At 40.4% G+C, this 27,259-nt stretch overlaps 2 protein-coding genes across 2 annotated transcripts; one reads left to right on the top strand and one right to left on the bottom strand.

Annotated features, from left to right (window-relative positions):
- The first annotated feature begins 905 nt into the window (after positions 1–905).
- On the top strand, positions 906–23,224 carry LOC133483920 (isotocin receptor-like). Its single transcript, XM_061785784.1, has 3 exons — positions 906–2,952; positions 13,777–14,904; positions 21,072–23,224. The coding sequence occupies exons 2-3, from the start codon at positions 13,980–13,982 to the stop codon at positions 21,317–21,319; spliced, it is 1,173 nt and encodes a 390-aa protein (XP_061641768.1). The 5' UTR covers positions 906–2,952; positions 13,777–13,979; the 3' UTR covers positions 21,320–23,224.
- Positions 23,225–27,259, bottom strand: cav4a (caveolin 4a). The gene is made up of 3 exons (XM_061785785.1): positions 26,909–27,259; positions 25,995–26,182; positions 23,225–23,790 (listed from the first exon to the last, which is right to left on the bottom strand). The coding sequence occupies exons 1-3, from the start codon at positions 27,134–27,136 to the stop codon at positions 23,640–23,642; spliced, it is 567 nt and encodes a 188-aa protein (XP_061641769.1). The 5' UTR covers positions 27,137–27,259; the 3' UTR covers positions 23,225–23,639.

Genomic DNA, 27,259 nt, shown 5'->3' with positions numbered 1-27,259 from the left:
GCATGTTAAATTTAGCCCGCTAAGGCATACGTGGTAGAATTAGCTACACCGCTGCAAATTTAATTTTCTGAAAATTCACCATGAAAAAAAACCTACTGATTAAGAGGACCACTACTTTGTAAACACACATTATGAGGGAACATCTGTATCCACAACCAAATCCCATGTGGTGTTATTGTGTGCTAGCGTTATCCGTTATCGTGGGATTATTCAATTTCATGCAGATTTGGTGCCTTTGCGGAGGTATGCGCTCTCTTAAGTACGTCTTTGCTTGAATTTTTCTTCCAAACCAGCAGGCAAACATTTTCTTCTCCTAGGGGCCATTTCCGTTAATATTTTATTAACCCTTAAGAGGTCATTTGGGGAGTTCCACTGTTTATTATTGAGAACAAAGAGAAAAAAAAACTGTGAGAAATTGGGTGTAAAAGACACACATACACTATTAACTAACATTAGTAGCAAGGCATACTTTGAAAAAAAAAACGTAATAAAAGAAAACAGTAAAAGGTGTGGAATTTTGCTCCAGGCTTTGATTGGGAAAAGGTAGCGCAAAACTGAAAGTTAACAGTCCACGTTGAAAGCTTCACATAATTTGTTGGCAGGATAAATGTTGGTTGCATCAAAAATGAGATTTTTGACTTTTTTATTGCTATTGTAGATCTAAATGTGTCAGTTTTGTGTAGCTTTAATTTTAAGCAAATTTAAAGAACACAGATAACAATGCTCATTGATTGCTTATCCTCTGGCACATTCGACCTCTCTTCATTCAAGGCAACCAAAACGGCTTTAAACAGAAAAATGGAAACATGCAACATAAACATGTGATGTTACAATGATTAATATAAGTATTTGGGTGCCTTTTTGGCTTTTTTTTTTTTATGCTGCCGCCTTTCAAAACATACCCAATTTAGTGCCTTTAGAACTGTAATCATAGTTGAAATTGTTTTTTTATCATCACTACCAGTATCTCGCCAAAAGCCTGGCACGCGGCTTGCCTTTTATGTCCTTCCAAAAACAGAAATCGCTTTTCCATTTGCCCCAGAAAACGCACCATTCTTCCTTTTCTCGAGACTCGCGGTGACGCATATCACTTTTCAATGTGCACACTGGCACCTAACCTCACGTGTTGCGTTCACTGACCCCGGCAGTGGCCTGCACAGCCATCAGTATGATTGTTGCTTTTGATTTTAGAATGCCGTGGTTAGCTACATTTACATCCCTGGAAAGTGAAAACAAATATCTTCGATCTTCACAGAGAAGAAAAGTGTTAACAACCCCTTCAAATTTGAATGATTAAAAAAAAAAAAAATCACTAAGTATATAAAATGAGGCTTCAACTTTGTGAAAAGTCAAACTGTTCTCTGTGCTCTCAATACTGTGGGCGTATCAACTTAATATGTGCTGATCACATCCCGCTCAACTGTTAACTATGAATCCAATACCACTGCTACGACCTGGAAAAATGGATGCTACTTCATCTAGCATCTTTCTTATGCCTACGCACTCCTACATACTTGACCCGCGAACATACAGGATATCCGCTTAAAGCCTCTGGCCAGCGGAATAAATCTCACAGAGTCGTCGCGGGGCTTTTCCACGCTTTTCCACGGCCTCCGTCCCTCACTCTTCAGCCTTGGATTCCTGACGTGCGCACACTCACGGCCAAGAACGAGGCGCTCTACAGCGGCCACACCGGCCTGAAGCCACGGTCCAGATGCCAGCTGTCAAGTTAGACTTTTTATTCACACTCCTCGCTATTCCGTCTTACTCTGTGTTACGTGCGCGGATTCACGGCCAACAAAGAGGCGCTCTAAAGCGGACCCGCCAGAGGACTGACTATCCGAAGGAAAGATTCATTTTTTTAGGCGTGGGCATAGCTAGCTGGCTAACTGCACAGTGCAATTATGCCAGATAACGGGCAATGCAAATAAAGGCGCTCAAGTTCTTATCTACGTAGTTATCCTGAATAATCAAAATATTCCCCTTCCATGACCTTATTTCAGAGAAGTTCTCGGCTCCAGTATTGGCAAATGTGTTGTGTCTTGTGCCAGCCAAAAAAGAAAAAAACACTAGTTCAGCTGTTCTAAAAACGTCCGTCTTATCTGAAAAAAAAAACCACATACAAGTAAGGTGTACTTTTTCAGTTGTTATCATTAGCTAATGTAGGTTATTTTGTTACTCAGTTCATTACGTTAGCAAAGTTATGAGAACACATTTTGATAATATAAAAGCCGAGCTAATGCTAGCTAACCTGTGCTTTTAGAAAAACAACATGCGATATGTAAAACTATTTTTTCCCCCCATCTCAGTGTGAGAACTATGCAAGATAATAAAAGAGGGAAACTATTTTGTCAGCAGAGAAGTGTATTTTTTCTATTGTGCCAATTAACGGGTATTGTATACAGTAACTGACTGTAAAAATGCACTTTAACTTTTGTACTTAAGTACTTTTCAGAGAATTTTTGCTTTTACTTATGTACAGGAGTTGAATCAGTTCTTTTATAAGAGTTTTTTTTTTACACACAAGCATCTGCACTGTCTGAGTGTGTTCACCACACACCATAAGAGCAGCAAGGAAACACTTTTTCACACGATTTTCCGCGACATCCCTGGGGTCTATCATTAAAAATCAGTTATCATGTTAAAAATATGTATGTATGTACTGCTCTTTAGATAAACCGGTGTGTTGATGCTAGTCAGTGCTTGAGTAGCCTCCATTTTCAACATGCATGTGGCTGCTGTGCTTTTTACGTGTTCCAACATGATGGTCTCATATGAATACTCGTTTGTTATGTAAATTAGATATGGATAAACTCTTGTAAATCTCATGAGCAGGCCCAAGAATGCTGACTCCTCGGCAATGCCCGGAGCGTCGGCGCACCACAGATTTCATGGCTATCGTCTGGTTCCGGATGAGACGCAGATGTCGGATCCCGTTCCCACATTACGATGGTAATGTGTTACTTATGGAATAGTGTATCGGGGGGGGGGGGGGGGGGGGGGGGGGGGTGCTGTTTGTTTGCTCGCTCTGACCTCTTCCCCTGAACACTCTGCTGTCAACATAGGAAGCTTTTTCTAATTGCATGTGAATAAAAGGGTTGCCTTGCTTTCCTATTCACGTTTCATTTCCATCCAGAGCAGTCACTGTTTGATTGCAGCATCCGTGACCAATGAAAGAAAGCAAATACAAAATCTTCCCACCGCACGAGTATTCCAGCAAAGTGTTTATCGTTGTCTTCTTGAGCCCAAAAAGCGAGACGTCTTTGATGGCTTTTAAAGTGGTCACGGTGCCACGTGCTTGTCAAGAGATCAGAAATAAAGAACAATCGAATTACAACCAAACAATTCTAATTCTATGGACAACAACTGAGCTGACCCGGCATGTAAATATTTGCGGTCTGCTTCCGAGGTTTCCAGCAGAAACATGACTGAGCTCTGCTTTATCCCTCACATCCTGCATGCATACACTATGATGTAAACCTGCACGTATCGCACGCATCACGAGCACGTCTGTAACAGAAACTCACCTCTAGGCCTCTGTTCAGATTTCGAAACAATTTATTTGTATGAAAAACTTAACAACAACAGGGCATTTTCACAGGGTAGCAATGTGACCTAAGTGATTCTCAGTGTTGTATGTGTATCACTACTGGTGATTGGTTTCCTCTAGTGGTACACAGAAGAATTACTAAATTAAATGATTCAACGGTGCATATTTCTACAGTGCCTTAAACCTTTTTTCAATCTAGTACAATGCGTTTTTTAAGTAAAGTCCGGTTGTATTTAACTTAAAAGGAGAAGTAAACCCAAAAATGTTAAAGCAAGAATACATTGTATGTGCCAACACTAGTCAGAACACAGTACTCTGATTGATATTGCTTTTGTGGATTAAGAATTAAATTTAATCAATGTAAAGTTGGATGAGATGATTATCAGGAGCAGACCGGAAACGATGTCGAAGTGGCAGTAAAGTGTTACCTGCTACAAGCGCGCGCCATTGAATTATGTTGGACTGGATGGATTTTGCAAGAGCTATACTTTTGGTCTGTCCCCATGTCTTCTGTTATTTAATGCATTTTTCAGCATTTTTTAAATTGTTGAAAATAGCCTGAGAACAAATCAAGTAATGTTCTTGAACGTTGTGTGGCATAATTGTCACCTCAAGATTGAGAGTCGGGATTTTTCTTTTGGCAATAACAAATGAAAATAGGGTAGCTACAGTTGAGTAAGCCTGTTTTGTTTCATATGACATGCTGTAAATCAACTGTTTCAGTCACAATTGTGATTTAGTGAATCCAAGTCAGATGGGACAGGCTCCAGCTCACCGGCGACCTGAATGAGGACAAGTTCTATAGAAATTGAATGGCCGGACATTTTAACATTCTTAACTGGAAAAAAAAAAAAACACTGCATGTTAACATTAATAACTAAGATGTAATGCTATAACTTTTTGGAACATTTTTAATTGTCAATTAAGTTAACCACTGTAAACCGCCCCCCTTAAAAAAAACGCACAACAAGTGACAATGTGTATGATGACGCTGGATTCCGTGTTTCTCCGCACACGTATTTTTGGAATACGTGTCAACATAAAAAGATGAAAGAGTAGAGTGTAGAGTGAATTAATCCTTTGCTGAACGGACTTTCATGAGACAAGCTACAAAAAATTGGTTGGCGTTTTATCAGATTAGTTCCTGTTTAAAAAAAAATAATTATACACCCATCGTAAGGAGATACAATACTACGGAAATAATTATAAAAACATTAAATAAAATAGTAATAGTAATTAAAAAATCAATAAAAGATTACAATTATAAACACAAGTAAAATTATGTTAAATAAATGAAATAAAAGTACACATAAAAAGATAAAAAATAAAAATTAATAAATATTGAAAAATATACATATAAGAAACAAAAATAATAAGATTAAATAATCTAATACAGGCTCAAATGGTCATGATAAAAGCCTCATTACCTGTACTGTACAAGAAATGTTTTACTGTAAGTAACGTTTTAACAACCATACAGCACATGTTAAAACAATTAAACCCTTTTGACTTTAATTATAAATGCAGCACACATAATAAAAGTCACTTGAAGCATCTCTACCTGAAAGAAAGAACTTGAATGATTCTGTTGCTGCAGTATACGTTGCGTCATCGGCTATAAAGTTAAATGAATGAATTACTCATGAAGGATGTTGGCAGTTTGTGTGATTCATAACCTCGCAATTGGAAGACAAATCCATATTTTTCCTAGCTAGTCTACATGCTTCTCTAATTCTTCTATAGAAAAATGGCACGCAGAAAACGAAATAAATATATAAAAATGGTATCCGGCAATGTCATATTTGAGAATGTTTTGGACCTCTTGCCCTTTAATGTTCAAAATTAGCCATAGAGTCTTGGGTCTGTTAACATTTTTAATTTGTTTCTTCCTGACGTGGAAAAGCTCATTGTGTTTGTTTATTTGCTCGGTTGCATGAGAAACTGAGGAGGTTCTGACAAATGGTTCGGACGTGATCGTCGTGATTATGATTGATCAAGACAAGTGGTTTAGTTTGATTGTATGCACATGCAAACAGTGAGGATGTTTTGTGTTGAAAAATGTTTGTTGAAACGCAAGCAAATTAGAAACAACTGTAAAATCTCTCCCAGATGCCGCCAAGACTATGAGTCATGATGAAAATAAAAAAATACTGTAGAAGATTTATTATATGAAAATATGGCTGTGTTCAGGCTTAACGTACCATCCAAAATTTAGTTATTAAATGTCTCATGAAATTTCATTGACAGCTGTATATGAAGTGAAGATTCTAGCCTATTTTCTATATATATTACACACTATACAATGGATTTAAAAAGTCAACACACCCCTGTTGAAATCATTTCAACTTTTTCTACCATTAATGTGGCCTATAACCTGTACAACTCAAATGAAAATACCTTCTCGAGAGGGGAAGTAAAAATAAACAACTGAGATAATGTGGTTGCACAGGTGTGCACACCCTCTTACACTATAGCAGGGATGTGGCTGTGTTCAGAATGAACTAATCACATTCAAACCCGTGTTAAATGAGACTCAGCATACTTGCCACCAACCCCAAACTAATTTCAGATGTTCTAGGAGGCTTTTTCTGACATGTTTTTTTTTCTTTCTTTCTAACAGAGGCCTAAGGATTTTGTGCTATTTGGAACAGTTCCTACTTCCCTCCACCTTGTCTAAGGCCTCAGTTCCATCTGAAGAGAAAAAGCCTCATAGAAATAAGCTGCCACCACCGTGCAGCACTGTCGGTAGGGTGTTCTTTCAGTAATGAGCAGTATTGTGTTTGAGTCAAAAATACCTTTTGGAATCATGGCCAAAAAGTGCAACCTTAGTTTCACTGGACCATAACAAAATCTGCCCAAACGGATGTGGGAAAATGCATCTAAAATATTTCACTTTTTAATTTTTATTTCCCTTCCTGAAATGTTTGATTTTTTTTTTTCTGTTGAGTTGTACAAATTATAGGGCACATTAATGGAGGGCAAAGTTTTGAAATGATTCATCTTGGTTTCATTTTTTTTATATCACAAAAACCTGGAATTTGAACAGGGAAGTGAAGATTTTTTTGTTTATGTGCAATATGTGCTGTATTTCTTTATATGCAATATAATTACATATACAAAACAAATTGATGGATAGCTAATTTTGGGATCAGAAGCCAATAATTTGTTCAACTCCTATTACATTTCTTTTAAAAGGGGGATTGGTAAGTAAAAATGCTTGCATTATCAATTCTCAACATTATTACAAGTGAAGACAATTTGCAAATTTGGCATTTTCACAAGAAACATGAAGTCGACGCACATGACTTACTTTCGTGGGCCACATTGAAATGATGTGGTGGGCCGAACCATGCCCCTGGGCCACGTGTTTGACACCAGTGGTATATAATGTCAGAAGTTGAACTTTGAGGCCCAACGCGCGACAGACTACATCTGCTCTGCGTCCATTTTGACAGTTACGGTCTTACAAGTACAACTTGTATATGTTGTATTGTCATCATTTTATGAGCACGAGGAGCGTGAATGGAAACAAGGTCCTAAAGGTTGTCAGAGCGGGCGGTGCTGGTATACAAACATATTCAGGTGGGAGATATAGAAATCACAAGAATAACCTGTAAGAATCTGTTAATAGTTGCATATTAAAACCTACCCTTAGTACCTACTTTCCATTCTTCTTATTCATATTGATGTCAGCTTATTTTCATGTTCAATTTCCATTTCGTTGTGTGTTAGCACATTCGTCTTCTTTGAATTCACTGCTACCCTTTTATGGTGGCATCACAAAAAAAACAAGCCAAAAAAAAAAAAAAAAAAGCAAAACTCAGATAAAACTTTACTCCAAAGGTGATTTTTGAAAAACTACAGTTGGACCAGGTCATTTGTAGATGAGATGAAACATGAAAAAAATGTTTTTAATGTCTTTGTAAAATACGTAAAATAAACACATAACAACATGATTAAAAACTATATTTAATTTAAAGTGCCTATAAAGTGAAAATAAAAATGTCTCATGAAATGGATTTTCTACTCCACAACAATGACGCGCTCTAAAGTGACCACCCCAGTACAGAACAACTTAAACCTGTCTGTCTCCCTTTTTTCTCATCTTGGTGCTTCCATCCCTCCCACCGAGAAGTGCGCACACTCGTGGCCAACAACGAGGTGCTCTAAAGCAGCCGTGCCAGCAGACTATCTGCATCTGTAAGATGCTTTTTATGGGGTGTAGGCATAGCTAGCTAGCCAACAGCATGTTACAATTGTGCCGGATGAACGCTGACGCGAGTCATGCCGGGAGCCCAAGTGCGGCATGAAAAAAAAAAATCAGGGAAACTGAAATGGTGAACAACAGTTTAATGCTATATTGAGTACTACATAATGTAGTTCTCAGCCTTTGCACATTTTCAGTGATTATCTTCAAACGTGTACAATGTATTTTGAAAAAAATAAACCTGATTTCACTTAACAAGGTCTTTAAATAACAAATTATTACATTATATAAATATTGATTTTACATGTATGTTGCATATATAATACACATTCAAATAATATATTCTTAACTACAAATTTATTTATTTTAGTTTTTTATTTGTATTGTCTATTTTATCATAATGTCGGTGTAAAAAGTTAACCAATTACTTGTTTGGAAAATACAAATACAGTCTATTTTACTATTCTTATCACTTATATATATATATATATATATATATATATATATATATATATACTTACTTATATATGTAATAAATGAATCCAAAAAAATGAATACAGTCCATACAGTTTAATGAACCATTTTTAAGAAAGACAGCTAAATGAATGTAACAAATATTTTCTAACTTTTGGTAGATGCTTGGAGTAAAGGCCTGAGGCAATACTTTGCTTTAGATGCTCACTGAGCTGAAGTCTGGCGAGATTTCACCATCAAATTCTTGAGAGCACATCTCCCAATATTTTTAGTCAAATTCCCAATTGTACGCCTTTCGACGTGAGAGGTTGTGCCACAGTGTTAAGCAGCAGTACACAAGGGAGCGAGGCGATGGTGCGCAGGTGAATTAGCGCTGCGGGAGAACAAAGAAAGACGGGAAGTAAAACAAACAGTGAGCACGTCAGTGGAGCTTCAAAAGAAGTCAAAACAGGAAAAAACAGAAGATTGTTGAGTTCCTCCTTTGTGGCAAGTGGAGCAAACTTCACCAAAAGTGATTTTCAACATGTCACTTGGTGTTCCGCATCACTATCAATAGGCCTCACCTTGACGGCGGCCTACTTTTGAATCCGGTTCGGACCTTTCCTGTGAGTCCTGACCTCTGCGCTCCCTGCCTTTTCCTCCCTCGCTCTCGGGAAACCAAAAGGAACTTCCATCGAGGTTTCCATCGGAATTATTGCAGACCTGCCAAGCGACAGGATTACGTTCAGACAATATACTCGGCTTGAGCCGTTAGGGTCTCTGTGTCCCTGTTGAAGGGCCACCTTCTTTCGAAGCAAGCAATGAGACCAGCATCATTAAATGTCAAACTATGACACTGAACACAAACATTTTGTAAAACTTGGCTTTTGCCAGCAATCTTATTGCTAACAAAAGGGAAAAGTATACTGACAAGGTTTTAACTCATTTCTGAATTCTTTAGTTCTCCATGAGCGCAAACAAATTGTCTTTATGTTTTAAGCAAAACAAGACATCAGCTTGGACTTTCAAAAACTGAACATGCATGGCCATTTTCTGACATGCTTTATATCAAACATAGTCCAGTCATTCCCAAACTTAAAAGAGTGCCAGGGCCCAATTTAAAAATCTGAAAATCTTCTGAGGCCCACTAAAACCTCAACATGTGACACTAAGATCAGAAATTCCCAAAAAAATACAGTAGCTTCCATAACCAGGATACGTGTGATTGAACATGTAATGCAAATAAATAATCAGTCCAATTAACTCGTTCTGAAATTTAAGGTGAACACGTGTCAGTCCATATAAAAAGAGCCATAGATCTGCTAAATATTTATTTGATCTTCCATTCAGAAATCCAAGAAGTATAGCAAAACCTTTTCTGATCTGGGTGTTAAATAAAAAAAATAAATAAAATAGAATACGCCCCTGTAAGTGCATATTTCCGTCCAAATGCGTCTGTGTAATAAACATATGATTTATGGATGCACTGTGAGTACCGTATGCAGTACATCCATTTAAAGTCATAATGAAGGGGTAAAACAAACGTGGCTTTAAATAGTTGAAGTGGTACAAGCGGAGGCCAGGAACTCTGCACTGTTATCATTCAAAAGTTTCAAGGAGCATACGGGAAACATTTGAGAGACAAGTCGCAGGTGAATGGGTTAAGAAAACACACGCGATCTTAATACAGACGGATCAAGCCGCCATATAACGAGTGCTGTCATCACATTACAACAAGACTGTTTTATATTAGAGTACACTGCTTTGGCCTGGTTCTTCTCCAGGCATGTTGGCTCCGAAGGGAAAAAAAAAATCTCAGAAGATCTTGGGACTGATTAGCTCACACTGGGATTTGCACCTCTGCAACAAAACCAAAACCAACAATAAAACGCCAAGTGAATATAAAATGTAATATAATAAATGAAACATACACTAGTTCAACTTTACAATCAGGTTACCATAATGACGCATTGATAAATACTGCAGGGTAATCATGATGTTCTAAATTATATATAAACTAAACATAAACTGTCATAAATGGCTGTTTCCCACAATATCTGTGGGCTCACTATTTGGCAACCAACTACTTTAGGGTCTATTTATCTGCCTGTTCTCTTATCCTGCGGTTACCAGGCACTGCTATTGTTTACCAACGGAAGTCTTATTATAAACTCTAATTTGGTACTATTTCTAACTGGAAATGGGGGCAAAGCACTATTTGACAAGCAGGATGTCGCTCTCGCAGTTCTCATCGAATAACCGCGGCAGTTCATTAAGTCATTTTCAAGGTCTTCATAAAGTGGTGTCTACATTTTGTCAAGTAATATTTTGGTTTGGAAAAAAAATAATAATAAAATAATTTACAGGTGCATCTCAATAAATTAGAATGTTGTAGATTCCTTCATTTAAATCCGTGATTCAGTTCAAGAAAGCAACACATTATATTGGTTCATTGAACAAAGAAAAATACTTTTCAGAACGCCAATTCCTACTAAATATTAGTATTATAACCTGTTTTGATTGTTTGTTAAGATGGTGAATTTGGTTTTTTTTTTTTTTTTTTAAGCTATAATGATCAAAAACATACAAAAGAAATCATGAAATATTTCACTCTGTGTGAAGTGAATCTACAATTTCACTCTTTGAATTGAACTACAATACTGAAATAAATTTTTTTGTCCATGATTTTCAATTTTATTGAAATGGACCTGTACATGGAGACATGTTCCTAACAATTTGACCACCTTGGGCTCAATTTTCCTAAATGGTGTAAATGCAGCGTGGCAGGTGGCATAAGTCTGCGCGGAGGCAGCTTAGAGCAGGTTTTTGTAATTTTGTAGACGTACTGTTTGTGAGCCAGCATATCTAAAAATGGGCTGTCTGCGTCGTTGTGGGCGTCAACGCAGCTGACTTCATGATCACTTTAAGATGGTTCGATGCTTATGAATGAAATGCGTCTGATGCACCACACAGCTGTGGTCTCGATCATCTATCGGCCAGCACCTCGATCAAATTCACCAAAATCGCGTTAGACTAGCTGTGCCGAAAGTTAGACGTGGTCTGAGCAGCTGTACGTTTAGACCATCTTTCAGTCACCAAATTTTCACATGCACCGGGCATTGATGCATTTTGGATTATTTGGTCATGTGTTAACATTATGTTTATCATGATGTTGTTATTGGCTATAAATGGGGATTGTTTTCCCTTTTTGAAGGGCGTGCATGGCTTGAAACATTTGGGTTGTATATCAGTCTCAACTACTATTGATATTAACGGTACTGCACAGGAGTGACGCCAGGGATTTGGGGCCCCACCACTTCAATACCACAAATGGAAAGTAGTATTTTCCAGGGCTCCTGTCCAGTCATGGACCCTGAGAATTGTCATCATTTTTCTCCCCTTTACTGCACCCGTGGTGCTGCTATCGCTACGCACTGTACATAGGAGACTGGTGATTGGTGGTGGAGGTATGGCGTGTCGGTCATCTTGAGTACACAGCAGTACTTGTCTCCTTATGAGACCGCTGTTGCTATGAATTTACTCAGTATGAACAATCTACAAACACAACATTATTGTGGCCTTTTAGTGTACACTTACATCATATTTACTCTTTAGAGTTAAAATGAGATTAAATTCCCTTTGTGGTTGAAAAGGAAATCATATGTTTGCACATTGTAGCGATGAGAAAATAGTACGTTGTATATAATACGAGAGAGAGAGAAAAAACACAAGCTAATGTGCTATGTTTTATACACACAACAGGCATGTAAGTGAAAGAGACTGGCTGCTAGCGAGCAAGTTTGTTTAGCTTGGCAGCAGTCACGCGCGCTTCTAACATGACAACATGACTCCATTTTGCGAGCCTTCCAGCGTCACACGCATGCTTCAGGTTAGACGGCCCGAACGCTTTGCCTTCTTACCTGCGCGACTGCACCGAGACGCGCACGCAGCTGTGGAAACAGAAGACTTGCCCCAGCGGGATGGCGCCGCGCTTACGTCGCCGTTGACAGTCACAACATGCCAGTCTGCTGATGTGTTTGAGATGCACATTTGGAGTCCATGTCGGATGGTTACGGTCTAGGATCCATTCAATGTCGATTTCGTGACCTTTGAACACATTTTCCGTGCTTAAATATGTGTGTAACATGACACTTTACCCTTCTTGCCCCCCTTTTTTTTTTTTTTTTTTAAATTAAAAAAGGATGGAGCCTAATAGATGGAACAACACATAATTGAAAAGTTATAGGGATTACTATTTGGCCAACTGTGGCCTTGTGGTTACTGTAACACATCAGCCTCACAGTCAAGAGGTTCTAGGTTTGAATCTCTGCTTCGGTCTTCCTGTGTGGAGTTTGTATGTTCTCCTCGTGCTTGCGTGAGTTTTCTACGGGTACTGCGGTTTCCTACGGCATCACGGAAACATGCATGTTAGCCCTGCGATTGGCTGGTGACCAGTCCAGGTGTACTCCGCCTCTCGTCCAGTCAGCTGTGCTAGGCTCCAGCTCACCTGTGACCATAATGAGTGCAAGCGTGAAACAAAATGGATAGATGAATGGCTAGATGGATGGATGTTTTTCCTGGCTGACCACTAGTTGCTAGGCAGATTTCAATTATTTCTACCCTTAAGTGTGGCGAGAGATGCCATCTGAAAAAAAAAAAAATAAATCCTTCATAAACATTTCTGGGTGTTGTTGGTCGGATGTAGCGCCGAACTGTATTTACTGACATTGGTTTTCTGAAGTGTTCCTGAGCCCATGTGGTGATATCCTTTACACATTGATGTCGGTTTTGGATGCAGTGCCGCCTGAGGGATCGAAGGTCAAGGGCATTCCATGTTGGTTTTCAGCCTTTTACATCCAATGATTTCTCCAGATTCTCTGAAACCTTTTGATGATATGATGGACTGTAGATGATGAAATCCCTAAATTCCTTGCAATTGTACATTGAGGAACATTGTCCTTAAACTCAACTGTTTTCTCACGCACTTGTTCACAAAGAGGTGATCCTCGCCCCATCTTTGCTTGCGAATGACTGAGCAATTCAGGCACGCTCCTTTTATACCCAATCATGGCACGCACCTGTTCCCAATTAGCCTGTTCACCTGTGGGATGTTCCAAACAGGTGTCTTTTTTGGAACGCGTCGCAGCGATAAAATTCTAAGTTAATGATTATTTGCTAAAATAAGTTTAAGTTTATCAGTTTGAACATTACATATCTTGTCTTTGTAGTGTATTCAATTAAATATAGGTTGAACATGATTTGCAAATCATTGTATTCTGTTTTTATTTATGTTTAACACAACCTCCCAAATTCATTGGGGTTGTTAGATAGATAGATAGATCGATAGATAGATAGATAGATAGATAGATAGATAGATAGATAGATAGATAGATAGATAGATAGATAGATAGATAGATAGATAGATAGATAGATAGATAGATAGATAGATAGATAGATAGATAGATAGATAGATAGATAGATAGATAGCCTGTTACAGTGTGTAATATGTATCCGAGTATATATAGCGTGTGCATGTGATGTATTGTAATGCATCAGTTTCCCACAGAGGAAAATGCGATGATGGGAGGGGACTGCTCCATGCGCCAATAAAGCCCCCTCAGCGGAGCAGACGTGCACAGTGGGCTCGCTTGGTAAACTTGCTGTCATATCAAGTGATCAAGTCATCTGATTATGTGAGCAACAACCGGCCGTAGTGATGTGGTGGTGATGCTGTTGGAGTCCAGCTTCGCGATGCGCCTTTGACGCACGATGGAGGCGCTTTTACGCGCGGACGACACCGGCCCGCACAACTCGTCGTGGGCCAGGTGGCGCGCGTGGGAGAACGGGAGTCAGTCCCCCAACGCCACCGCCGCCACGAACCCTTTAAAACGCAACGACGAGGTGGCTAAAGCGGAGGTGGCCGTGCTGCTGCTGGTTCTGCTTCTCGCCTTCACCGGCAACCTGCGCGTGCTGTGGGCCGTCCGCGCCGCCAAGCCGCGCCAGTCTCGGATGCTCTACTTCATGAGGCACTTGAGCATCGCCGACCTGGTGGTGGCCGTCTTCCAGGTTCTCCCGCAGCTCATCTGGGACATCACCTTCCGCTTCTACGGGCCTGACGTGCTGTGCAGGCTGGTGAAGTACGCGCAGGTGGTGGGCATGTTCGCGTCCACCTACATGCTGGTGCTGATGTCCGTCGACAGGTGCTTGGCCGTGTGCCGGCCACTGCGACCCGTGCGAAGGAGAAGGGACCGCGCGTGCGTGGGCACGTCGTGGCTGCTCAGTCTGATTTTCAGCGCGCCGCAAGCGTACATCTTCTCCCTGCGGGAGGTCGGGGAAGGCGTGTACGACTGCTGGGGGGATTTTGGGCAGCCGTGGGGCGCCAAGGCCTACGTGACATGGATGAGCCTCAGCGTCTACATCCTCCCCGTGGGCGCCCTCAGCGTGTGCTACGGCCTCATCTGTGTCAAAATCTGGCAGAACTTCAACCTGAAAACCAGGCCGGAGCGCTTCTTGGCTCTGGCACCCAAAGGCGCGCGTCACCTGTGTCGGGTGAGCAGCGTCGGGCTCATCTCCAAAGCCAAAATCCGCACTGTGAAAATGACTTTCGTGGTGGTGCTGGCCTACATCGTGTGCTGGACCCCCTTTTTCTCCGTCCAGATGTGGTCTGCGTGGGATGATGCCGCGCCACGAGAAGGTAAGACACCCAAAATCGACTTTTACGCGCTCATGAAGTTGAAGTTGGAGCGATCGTAACGTTCACGAAATAAACTATGTACCAAATTAAATAATAATAATAATAATAATAATAATAAAAAACTGAAATACTGTTAAAAAAAATTAAATAAGAGCAAACTTTTGAATCCAACAGAAGGGCCAAGTCAATCAAAGATGAGGGTAAAAAAAATGAGTTAAATGTGTTTGGATATATAATTCATTTAACTAATAAAATAATAATGCATTCTGTAACTACATTTTATTTCTTTATTTATTAACAGTTGAATTAAAACTACTCAACCAGTTATCTGATAAGACAAAACATGTTAAATATACATGAAAAAATCATTTATTTTACTACCGTTTATATTTGATCACTAAATCTGTTTTTGTCTGGCAACCACTCCTGGGTGTACCGCCTCTCTCGCACAATGTCAGCTGGGATAGCTGGACATAAGCGGTATAACTAGATGATAAATCAATTAACATTTTCAATTAGATTAATGAATAAAAACTAATTTTAGTTAAGTATGGCAAGATCAAATACAACAACTATTACAGGACTCTTAATAGTGTAAATGTTCCAAGGTCCAGACTGAAGAACAGAACGGGCCAAATGTGGCCCGCAGGCCATATTTTGCCCACCCTGTTTTATTAGGTAGACTATATTGAACAGACATAATGGCATCCAATATAATATTTATGCCTTGTAATTTTAATTGACACTGTGCTTGTTGTACAAGTGCAATCATTATTATACAGTATGCAAGGGGGCACCTGGGCCCTGGGAAAAGTGTCACTTGACCCCATCACTTCAATGAAAAGATAATTTTTTAGTGCCCCTGTCAGCCTCAAAACGGTCATCACTTTTCTCCCCCGTATGGCACCCCTAGTAATAATCATCCTTTTTAAAATTGATTTCTTTATGACTGACAACCTAAATCATTTTTTTCCAACACTCAAGACCTCAATTTAAATGATTTGGTTCCTCCCTGGCAGCCAAAATTACTCAAACGTGCAGTATAATTGAGTGCCATTATCCATGCCATATAAGCAGAAATAAATGACAGGGAACACACAAAATAGAATTTTCTTGTGCCTGTGATGAATTGCTTTGGTTTGTGCCAGTGTACCTAATATTGTGGCCAGACATCTTGCCGCAACAGAGGAACGTTATTCTGTTATCCCTCCGTGCGTGAGATGAGACGTTCTTTTTATTTTTCCAAAGCAACGGGCCTGATTGGTGTACCAGACTTGTTCCCAATGGGACCACTAGTCGGAGAATGAGAGTGCCATTGACAATGTTTATCAGTGGGAGGGAAAAGTTCATGACAGCCACAGCGAGGGGAAATGGAGGACACTAAAAGTGTGGGGAGTCTTTTATGAAGTATTCCTATTCAGTTAAGGGTTATGTTCTCATTTGGATCAATGTACTCCAGAAGAAGCCATATAAAGTCATTGTAGATGAGCAAATTGTATCAAATCGTCATCCATCCATCCATTTTCTGAGCAGCTTCTCCTCACTAGGGTCGCGGGCGTGCTGGAGCCTATCCCAGCTGTCATCGGGCAGGAGGCGGGGTACACCCTGAACTGGTTGCCAGCCAATCGCAGGGCACATACAAACAAACAACCATTCGCACTCACATTCACACCTACGGGCAATTTAGAGTCTCCAATTAATGCATGTTTTTGGGATGTGGGAGGAAACCGGAGTGCCCGGAGAAAACCCACGCAGGCACGGGGAGAACATGCAAACTCCACACAGGCGGGGCCGGGGATTGAACCCGGGTCCTCAGAACTGTGAGGCTGACGCTCTAACCAGTCGGCCACCGTGCCGCCCATCAAAACGTCAATTAGTGGTTATTACAAAATGCATTCAACTGTAATCAGAGGAGGCCATGAATTTCAGAAGTGTTGCGCAAGAAATATAGTTGTCAGCCGTCTTCAGGGTGTTTTGCAGTAAATATTGAATAAAATAACGTAAAAAAAATCATGTAAATATTGGCAAGACACATGCAAACATAAAAACAACAAATATGACAAAAAATAAATTATATGTGCTTTGTATTAATATAAGAACTTATCAAACCACAACCACAAATTTGTCTTGGACCGCATTCAGCATCATAAAGTGCTTTAATGCGTACTCTTTCAAATTCAGTGAGCTCTCGATGTTTCAGAATCAGAATCAGAATCATCTTTATTTGCCAAGTATGCCCAAAACACGCAAGGAATTTGTCTCCGGTAGTTGGAGCCGCTCTAGTACAACAGACAGTCAATTTACAGAACACTTTGGAGACATTAAGACATTGACAAAAAACAATTGTGCAAAAAGATGCAGAGTGCTCTATAGCACTTAGAGCAGTTCGAATGACTAATATTGCAATAGTCCGGTGCAATGACCATTGTGCAAAGGGCGCTGAGACTTCAAGGAGTGTATGCGGTTTAAAGTGACGAGTAGTGCGATAATCTGGGACAATGTTGGTTGTGCAAATGTTACAGATACTCCTCAATCAATGACATCTTTACAGCAATTGCTGTCATCATTAAACATTTAATGTAACCAATGGCAGAACTGATGTTTGGACATCTTTATAGACAGCAAACTTTTGGAGCGTGAATCAATAGCGCCTCTGTTGGTTTCAAAGATAATCAGTTCTACATGAAAGACAGAATTGGTAACAATCGATTCACTGACTAATCAATTGTTAAACCCATCCCTACTGTAATTCATTAAGCGACGATTACTGACTGTTGGTGTAACATCGGTATAGCAATACAGCGGCCCAAAACCTTGAACAGAGATTCAGGTTTGCGGTTATTTGAGCGTACATTGTCATGATAATAGTCATTTTATTTTTATTCCCTGGGTCATCTAATTTCTCTACTTTACATTGGCCTGGTTTTATGCAAAAACTATAACATTTTCTGTGACGTGGCATCGAAAGAAAGAACACATTGAATGTTGGTGCAGATGCAGAATTTTTTTTACCACTTTGGTGAACAATATAAGATAGTGAATTTTTGTTTGACATATTCCTTCATTTCAGAGTGGGTGTCTAAGCTCAAGTGAGTTCCGTTCTTCTAGTTTTATCCCTACATCCCCTCCGGTTCTCATGTTTAGGAGCCATGTAGGGAAGTTCACATTAATGAGCTCAAGAGGGCTTGAACTCCAAATGGGACTTTGTGCACTCATGCAATGTTTGCTTAACTTCACGTCTTTGATATAGTGCACGCTCCTAATCGGGTAAATGACGGTGTTGTCATGGTAATCCTCTTCTGGATTTCAATGTGACCTCATATTCATTCTCACAGCGCTGCGTCGCTAAAGAGGCGTGAAATGAAGACGAGTGTTTCATCTCTGGCTTTGGACAAATGTTAACGATAAGTCAAACAAAGATGAAAGTTCACTGTCATTTGATGGTATTTCCCTGCGGAACCGCTCCGTCATAAAATTTTTCCCACTCGGCACATTTAACAGGATTGACAGGCTGGTGTCAAAGCGAGCACACAAGAGGTCAGCACCTTCCGGAGAAAAAGCATTTGACACTCTTTAAATCCTTTACACCCCGTTAGGAAGAAAAAAAAAACCATGGAGACATCTCCTTTCCCTTGTCCCAATGGCATACTCCCCTCTGTGTGTTCTGTTCCTCCCATAACTGGAATTGTAATCAATCCCATGAACAACAAATGACTTTTTTTCCACGCAGGACAGTCACATTTGACTGAAGACATTTATCATATTTATTCCGATAGAAATGCACCAAGCAAACGTAAATTCAATTTGTGTGGCAATGTGGCATCCATCGTGCATACTTATAATGCCAGATGTTTCTGAGGTTGACCTCGCTTTGCCTCAACAATGATTTGCAGCATCAGCCCGGCTGGCTTAAGCTGTGGCTGATCTTTACGCTGTGGAATTGCAGTACACGTGGAGTTAAATCTGTCATGAACGGAACAGAGGACAGGACCCAAAAATGCACGACTCCAAAACAAATGGACAGTTTCAAAAAGAGAGAGGTTTAATCAACGAGCAGAGTTCGGTACACAGGCAGGCAATCCAAAAAAGGCAACAGTATCCAAAAAGCGTGAGGCAAAAAGGCGAGGTCGATAATCGGAACAGGATCTAGTCTTACTGTGAGTCTGTGACGTGGAAACAAGGAATGCTGGAACGCGACGACAAGGTACAACGAACTGGCGACTAGAAAGAATGAGACACGAGGTTAAATGTAAGGGGTTATCAGAATCAGAATCAGAATCATCTTTATTTGCCAAGTATGTCCAAAAAACCCCCCACACAATATATTAGGGTGAACGAGGCACAGGTGGTGAAGATGCTCTCAGGAGCAGGTGTGTACGAGACAGGGGGAAGACAACAAACGGAACACACACCCATGACAAAATCACATTGAATGTCTTCTTTCCACTCAAGTGAAAATGTGTAGAAGATTTAAAAAAAAAAAAAAATGGGGGTGTTTGGTTAGCATGTTTGACTGACAGTTTAAAGGTTCGAGGTTTGAATCCGAATTAAACTCGTATTGCAAGGCACCACGGTAAAAATAAAGGGGAAAGTAAAAATAACAGGTCGCAGCTGTAATCACCGTTGCTATCGACGCGTTTCCATCAAGCGCTGCAGTTCGGTACACTTGGTCCTGATTTGGGTTAGCTGCATGGCTTCTGTTAATTGCATGACATCCTAATAGCAGGACAGCAGCAAAGTCAACAACGAGGGAAAACCGCGCAAGTAAATTGCTGTGTGTCAACACAACAGCTCTGTAATAAGAAACATGCCCGTCTTCAAATCTTCTCCATCGTAACCCACAAACCGTGCTTTGGTTTACTCTCCGAGGTGTTAGGGTTAGGTAGGGCCTATGTCAGTGTGCAGTAAGGTTAGAGTTGGGTTAGTGAGGCTATGGGCTACGGTTTGGGTTTATGTTCGATTAGGCCACCGTTGTTGGTGATCATGCACAAATGAGTTGGTTTGCCAACTGATGCAAACTCCAAAAGATGCAGAAAGGAGAAGAACACCAAAGACGAAGAAAGCGGGACAATTTGTGTGAAAAGCAGGGGCGAAGGACCACTGTAATGGTCCAATTGTGTGAAAAGAGGCGTGTCTTGGTGTTATTAAGTCAGTAAGTCTTGTAACAGTGTGCAATCCTAAATTTTTGGCTTGCACCCCTAAAACTTTAAATAGGGGTCACCGTGTTCCAAGTAAAACAAAAATATAAAATAAAATAAAAGTTAGTCTGGAGCCGTGATTTAAGGGTTTGGGTTTGGGTAGGCATTAGGGTTGTGGGGGATGATAGGTGTCAGCTTCGGGTTAGTGGTGTTAGATTAGGGTCAGTGTTAAAGGTTACGGTTAAGAGTGATGCGCTAGGGTTTGGGTTAAGGTACCTGTCAGAGTTTGTGTTCAGTTAGGGTTGCGTTACGACAAGAGTTAGGGTTAGATTTGGGGGTATAAGTTAAGAGCATGAGCTTAGTTTAGCATTAGTGTTTGCTTATGGGTCAGGTTAATGTTCAGGTTAGTGATAAGAGGCTTGGTGGTTAGGTTTTGTGTTCAGAGTTAGGGTTGGGCTCAAAGTAAAAAAAAAAAAAAAAACAGACATAAATACAAAGCGCTACTGACGAGTAAGGAAAATTGTAATTTACAAAGTATAAAGAAAACACTAATAGACATAAATCCCTAGTAATATTTAGGGATAAACATAAAATTCAAACAAACAGCGACTAAATGAGGAAGGAACGAAGAAAGATGCCGGAACTTACTGGGAGAAACCAAAAGCACAAAAGAACTAGGAGCTAAATCCAACATGGGAGCAAAACAGAATGCAGCACAGCAAACGGCGACGACAAAGGAATGATCTGGCATCTTCCTGGTGTGGCTGCAGAGCTTAAAACTCGCAGCTGATTATGACAACTCCTAACTTACCTCTTCCCTGCGTTCTAGGGGAACAAAGAAAAAACAAAGGAAAAGCCAAATGATTGAAGAAAAAAAGAAACGACTCGGAATGGATCATGACAGATCAAATTAGAATAGAATAGAATAGAATAGAATAAGCATATATTCATTCACTTGTAAGTCTTTCCTATTTTCCACTGTCACACTGACCAAAGTCTTGCCTTTTCTGACTGTGTCCTTTTTGACAGACACGGCCTTCATCATCGCCATGTTGCTAGCTAGTCTGAACAGCTGCTGTAACCCGTGGATCTACATGTTCTTCGCCGGTCACATGTTCCAGGGCGTAGCGCGCAGCTTCTTCTGCTGTAGACGCTACACCACGGCGTCCATGTGCAGCCGCCGACATAACAACGCCGTCAAGAAGGACAGGAGCCTCTCGCACACGTCCAGCACGGGGGGGCCGGGGCAATCGGACCCCAGCCGGAAATCCAGTTGATTACTACTTCAGCAGCGTCAGTGGAAACATCCTTTCCAGACAGTAGCATCCACGTGATAACAAAAACCTGTTTTCACTTTTGCATAGCCGCTTTTTGGAAAAAGACCAATTGAGCCACTGAGATTGGGCTAACTCAATTTGTGTGATTTTGCAGACGAGTGATTAATGTTTTATGGCTCCGATAAAATCTTGGGAATTTAAAAGGCAATGATTACTTCTTTTAGATACGTTTTTAGAGAATCTGTGGTTTTCCTCAGATTTTTACCATTTTGCCAAATACAATGATGTCGATGATACTTTCATTGACAACTGAGGTACTGTCATCTTCACTTTCATAAGTTGGATCCCAGTCAGTAAAAGAATCAAACTGGGATTTAAAAAAAAAAAAAAGAAAGGGATAGTGGAATAGTGGTCTAAGTCCAAACATCCATCAAATCTATTAATATTTCACGAGAAATAACAAATAACATTTACATACACTAAAATGCAGATGCACTGGCACTACTTAATTTCTGAGTCTCCGACCAATCGCTGATCGTCACTTTCTAAGATGTTAGCCCGGTGTTGTGCTGAAGAATGCAATTGTAGATTGCCCACTTGTATATCAAAAAATGATCTAAAGATTGATTTAGATTGCCACTCGCCTGCCCATTCTTCCAAGAGCATATTTGTGAGGTCATACACCGACGTTGGACGAGAAGGCCTGCGTCACTGTCCATTCGAAATCAACCCAAAAGTGTTCTCTCGGCTTGACGGCAGGACTCGGTGCAGGACAGTCAAGTTCATCCAAACCAAATTCTCTCATCCATATAGTTACGTTATGGACCTTGCTTTGTGCGCTTGGTGCACAGAAATGGTGGAACAGGAAAGAGTAATTCCCAAACTGTTTGACTGCCCAAAATCTATTTGTATGATAATGCATTCAGAGTTCCTTTCACTGGAGCTCAGGGGCTAATGTTATGGACATTTCCAACTTTGTGGGAACACTTTGGAGATGGCCCCTTCATGTTCCAGCAGTCACTTGTCACTTAATATCATTTCTGAGTCAAGGCAGATGAGTAAATACTTTTGGCAATATCGCGTATATGCCTTAGCTCATTTCTACACTTGTTTAAAAAAATGACAAAAATGGAGCTAGCCCACTCTAGTTCTCAGTGGCTCGATTTTAGAAGACTTGCACTATTCTAGCGCACTATGCCCGTTTCCACAGAAACTTGGGGTGCCTCACAGAGCAGAGAAAGGAATGAGGAAGGAGAGGCGACAGGACCAAAACACATTCATTTGAAAACAAACTGACCACTCTGTATGAAATATAAAATAAATAGTGGGCTTGTTTTCACTGCAGCCCCATCAACATAATTTGTCAATTATGTAAAATCTCCTTGCGTCTACATTTGGAAGTAATGTAGAGTGAAGCTTGGATTCTCTGTGCTTTTGTTTTGTCCTGATGTGATAATTATCCACAGTGTCCTCATGTCATTCAAAACACGAATAAACCTTTCAGTTAGTAGTGTACAAGCAGCGTTTAACCAGGCGAATAACACTATGGCAATCCCGGATGACTTTCTTAACTAGTCTATACTGGTGGACCAGCCAGGGCACCTCTCATTTCACATTAACAATAGATTTTGAACACAAAGCCCCTGGTGTGTTACATTTGTGTTTAGTTGCACTGCTCTTTGTGTTTTTCAACAGTATTTCTGTCACTGTTCGTTTTCGTTCAAGTGTATTTGCTGTCATGTTGCAGTTGAATTGAACAGTTTCAAATGTGCTCTGATTCGAGCCTGAATAAGGCTGTCCCCTTGTGGTCACATATCGTTCACTTAGCAGGAAGGCGGAACTGTTTTTGTGCTGTGGAATGTCTCTTGAGTTCAATATGATGGAATAAAAAGTGCGAAAACACAATTAATGTATATGCATACCTGTAGATATAATATATAATTGCATTGCAGAGCTACTATGTGCATTTTAAGACAAGTCAAATGAGTTATAATACCATATGATATACCCCAGTCCTCAGAACTGTGAGGCAGACGCTCTAACCAGTCGGCCACCATGCAGCCTGGGCGGGACATAATTTAAAAAACAAAACAAAATAAAATAGAAAGGTTTGTACCACATAAAGTCATCAACTACACACTGTGAATGACTATAAGCCTAAATATGTGTCAGGTGCAAGTTATTGTTAACAAATCTCACACACTTGGACTTATCTGAGCAAAGCGGCTGTAAACACATTATGTTGAACACTGTAATGAAATATTAATGTCCACTTGGTGGCCGTATCCCACTTTGCAAGCAAAAGGTGAGTATATGTGTGTTATTCCTCAGCCAGGTGAAGGCTAAAGCCGGCACAGCACCGGCCGGCGCTGCCCAACAAGGGCCGCACGAGGACCTCCAGCACAACGCTCCACAGCTTCTGCAGCCAGCGTGTTCCCAGAAGAATGCACTTGATGCACGGGATAATCATCCTGTTGAGCAGAAACAACACGCCTTAGTGTCTCTTCTGTCTCGTGTGTACATTTAGAGTACATTTAGATCGGTTTTCTGTTTGCCTCAGCAAGAATGCTATTGATTTTAGAGGATGCGAGACTGAAAGGTATTTACAGTACTTATCGACTGAATAGTAACAGAATACATCCCAAAACTTGTTTCAACCTGGAAAAAAAACTCATATTGAGAAACTGCTACTTTGTTACAACACTTAACAGTTTTCCCCCTACTTTTAAGGGTTCATATTTTACACATGATAAGCTGATATATATATATATATATTATTTTATTTTATTTTTTTTTATTTTTTTTGCGGTAGTCCTCAGCTAACTGATAATTGTAAAACATGGAAGCGAAAATACTCTTTATGTTAACAGGGTCCAAGCAACGGCATCTGGTTAACTAAACACACACACAAAAAAATTATAAAATGAATTAATTTGGATCACCGACTGGTTAGAGCATCTGCCTCACAGTTCCGAGGACCGGGGTTCAATCCCCGGCCCCGCCTGTGTGGAGTTTGCATGTTCTCCCCGTGCCTGCGTGGGTTTTCTCCGGGCACTCCAGTTTCCTCCCACATCCCAAAAACATGCATGGTAGGTTAATTGACAACTCTAAATTGCCCATAGGTGTTACTGTGAGTGCGAATGGTTGTTTGTTTGTATGTGCCCTGCGATTGGCTGGCAACCAGTTCAGGGTGTACCGCGCCTCCTGCCCGATGATAGCTGGGATAGGCTCCAGCACGCCCGCAACCCTTGTGAAGAGAAGCGGCTCAGAAAATGGATGGATGGATAATTTGGATCAATGAAAAGTTTACTTTTTACATATATGCATGTCAAAATGTTCAATCAATTGCCTTTTTGAGGTGGTAAACATACAAAGAAAATGCATTAGCTTTGGATAAATTCAATATTTTAAACATTTTTTAACTATTTTAAATGCTCAGTGATTAGAATATAAAAAAATGTTGATTTAATGAGTATTTCTATAATATGCAGTCATTTGTTAAACAAAATAGATTAACTTATTATATTTAAAACTAAACTGGACTTTACCCAATGATTTTATTTAGACCGGTACCAATTAATTTTTTTTTCAAATTCTTGTTGGATCAACTTAATATTTTTGTGTTGAGCGAACAAAATGATCTTGGATTACAATAGAATGTTTACTATTCCTGCGATTGGCTGGCAACCAGTTCAGGGTGTACCCCTCCTCCTGCCAGATGATAGCTGGGATAGGCTCCAGCACGTCCGCGACCCTTGTGAGGAGAAGCGGCTCAGAAAATGGTTGGATGGATGGATGTTTACTATTCATAGCTAAACACATGACGCAATTAATAAATGTAGGATTACCTTAAAATGAGTAACTTGGGTGAAAAAAAGTTCAATTTACTTTGTATTTTTATGTCAACGGGTTATACACAATTGCATTTTGTGAAAAAAAAGTAATTAAATGATTAAAATATGATTTCATATTTTTATAGTTGTATTTATTGTTATTAGGGCTGTCATTAACTCATCTTTTTTCAAGCGATTCTCCTATTGAATATAGATCGAATACGCTACAACAATAATCGCTCCCCACCACTATTACTAAAATAATACTACTAACATATATTTTATTCTTATGTATGAAGGATGGGCTTCATTCCTTAAACTGCATACTTTAGTACTGAGTGTATCGTATAAATTTGGCGTACAGAATTTGAGACAGCAAAATGCTAAATGCTAAACAATTAGCAATCGCGATTAGCATTAGCGCGCTAGCGATTACCAGTTCAGGTAAAAACTTTTTTTTAAAAACACGCTAACTACCATCTCAGTTATATGTACTGTACATTACACATCTAACAGTGTCTTAAAAGTCACTTACAGACACTCCTTTACTTCAATACTACTGTATTGAAGTAACAGAAATGTATCGTTGGTAAAACAGAAAACAGTGTTGACTGAATGTCAATCCGTTCCACACAATTGCATTTTGGTAATTGAACACATGAAATGTATATACATAAGTTTCTTTGTGTGTGTGTGTGCAAACAGGAAATGTTTGACATATAAAGTTTTTGGGAGGAGGGGGTTGATTGGGCATGTCGGCACTTGTGTGGCATCGTCAAAGTGGACGAGGCCCGCATCAAACGGGAAGTTGACCCCTCCGCTTAGGAAACTGGCACACTTACCATATGTGTATGCAGCTGAGGACGGCAAAGAGGATTCCAGACAGAATGGATATTGGGATGGCCAGAAGCACCGTGATGATCCTGTATATCCAAACTCGGCTGACTTCAAACAAAGCGTGGCTCCAGATCCACACTCGGTCCCCGCTCCGCACTGACACCGGCTCGGCAATAACATCCTCAAACGTCACCTGCGGGTCGAAAGGACACGTGGTGTGGTGGTCTTCAAGTGTCATACTGTATGCAAATAATACGCTTTTCTTTCAGTCATCCAATTTATATTTAATACAGAGTAGTGCTTCTGAATTCTATCCTTTAAAATCACTGCATTTGGGAGGGACCTCACCAGATGGTGCCGTTTTTCTGTCATTGTTTATACTGAATACAGAGTATTGAATCAATTGAGGATAAATGCGTATAAATGAATGTGAGGTATAGATGCATGGATCGCATAAATGAATTGTCATGTGCAAATGAACAACTGCTGCCTTATATGTCTGCAATGTGAAAGTGTAATTCATTATTCTATTTTATAGCCAATACAGAGTCGTATCGATTTCGTCACAGGCAGTATAGTGGTTGACTCGACTGACTTCCATGCAGGCAGCATGTGTTCAGTACCCACTTAGTACTGGCCTGTATGTGAATGTGAATGGTTGTCTCCCATCCAGGACACCCATGACCCTGAACAGCATAAGCAGTACACTGAGGAAGATGGATGGATGGATGGTATTAATGTAGATTGTAGAATTAACGGGTATAAATACATTTTGTTACTGGCCTGTGAGGCCCAAATGATTGCGCTCCACAAATTCTGCCTGGCAACAAGTCCGTGACTTAAAAAAGAACGTAAACAATTCGGTTCATCTCCAGTATGTCACCAAACACAGCTAAGCCGCGATTGTAGCTTTTGCTACCTTGAGGCAGTCGTTGATCCCTCGAGGGTCTCGAACATTGAGAAGAGGTTTGGTGTCGCTGATATCCACCAGAGAAGACGAATGAATACTTTCTTCTGCTTCCGGGTGAGAGGGCGCTTTCCAAAGCGTCTGTGGTTGCTCCCCATGATCAAACTCCTCAGGGTCGCTGGAGTCCCCCAGGTTAATCTCCACCTCCTCTGAATCTTCCCCCTTCTTCAGGCCATCCATTGAAACAAGTGGACGCAACACAGTCTAGATGGGACAGACTCCCAACTGAGCCCCCGGGCCCCCCTTTAGCTGTGGGCATGCAGGACTATATTGGGAAGGCTGTGCTGGCCTGGATGGTATTTG

Source organism: Phyllopteryx taeniolatus, chromosome 9, assembly GCF_024500385.1.
Source record: "Phyllopteryx taeniolatus isolate TA_2022b chromosome 9, UOR_Ptae_1.2, whole genome shotgun sequence".
In the NCBI taxonomy this organism is placed as follows: domain Eukaryota; kingdom Metazoa; phylum Chordata; class Actinopteri; order Syngnathiformes; family Syngnathidae; genus Phyllopteryx; species Phyllopteryx taeniolatus.
Note: the sequence above shows the minus strand (reverse complement) of the source record. Positions and strands in the feature narration are given on the sequence as shown.

Bases quoted from the DNA above. Each gene is read 5' to 3' on its own strand.
- cav4a (XM_061785785.1), bottom strand. From the start codon at position 27,136: ATGGATGGCCTGAAGAAGGGGGAAGATTCAGAGGAGGTGGAGATTAAC. The intron at 26,183-26,908 runs GTAGCAAAAGCT...TTCGACCCGCAG, and splicing joins GGATCAACGACTGCCTCAAG to GTGACGTTTGAGGATGTTAT. The intron at 23,791-25,994 runs GTAAGTGTGCCA...TCTGCTCAACAG, and splicing joins CTCAGCTGCATACACATATG to GATGATTATCCCGTGCATCA.
- LOC133483920 (XM_061785784.1), top strand. From the start codon at position 13,980: ATGGAGGCGCTTTTACGCGCGGACGACACCGGCCCGCACAACTCGTCG. The intron at 14,905-21,071 runs GTAAGACACCCA...CCTTTTTGACAG, and splicing joins TGATGCCGCGCCACGAGAAG to ACACGGCCTTCATCATCGCC.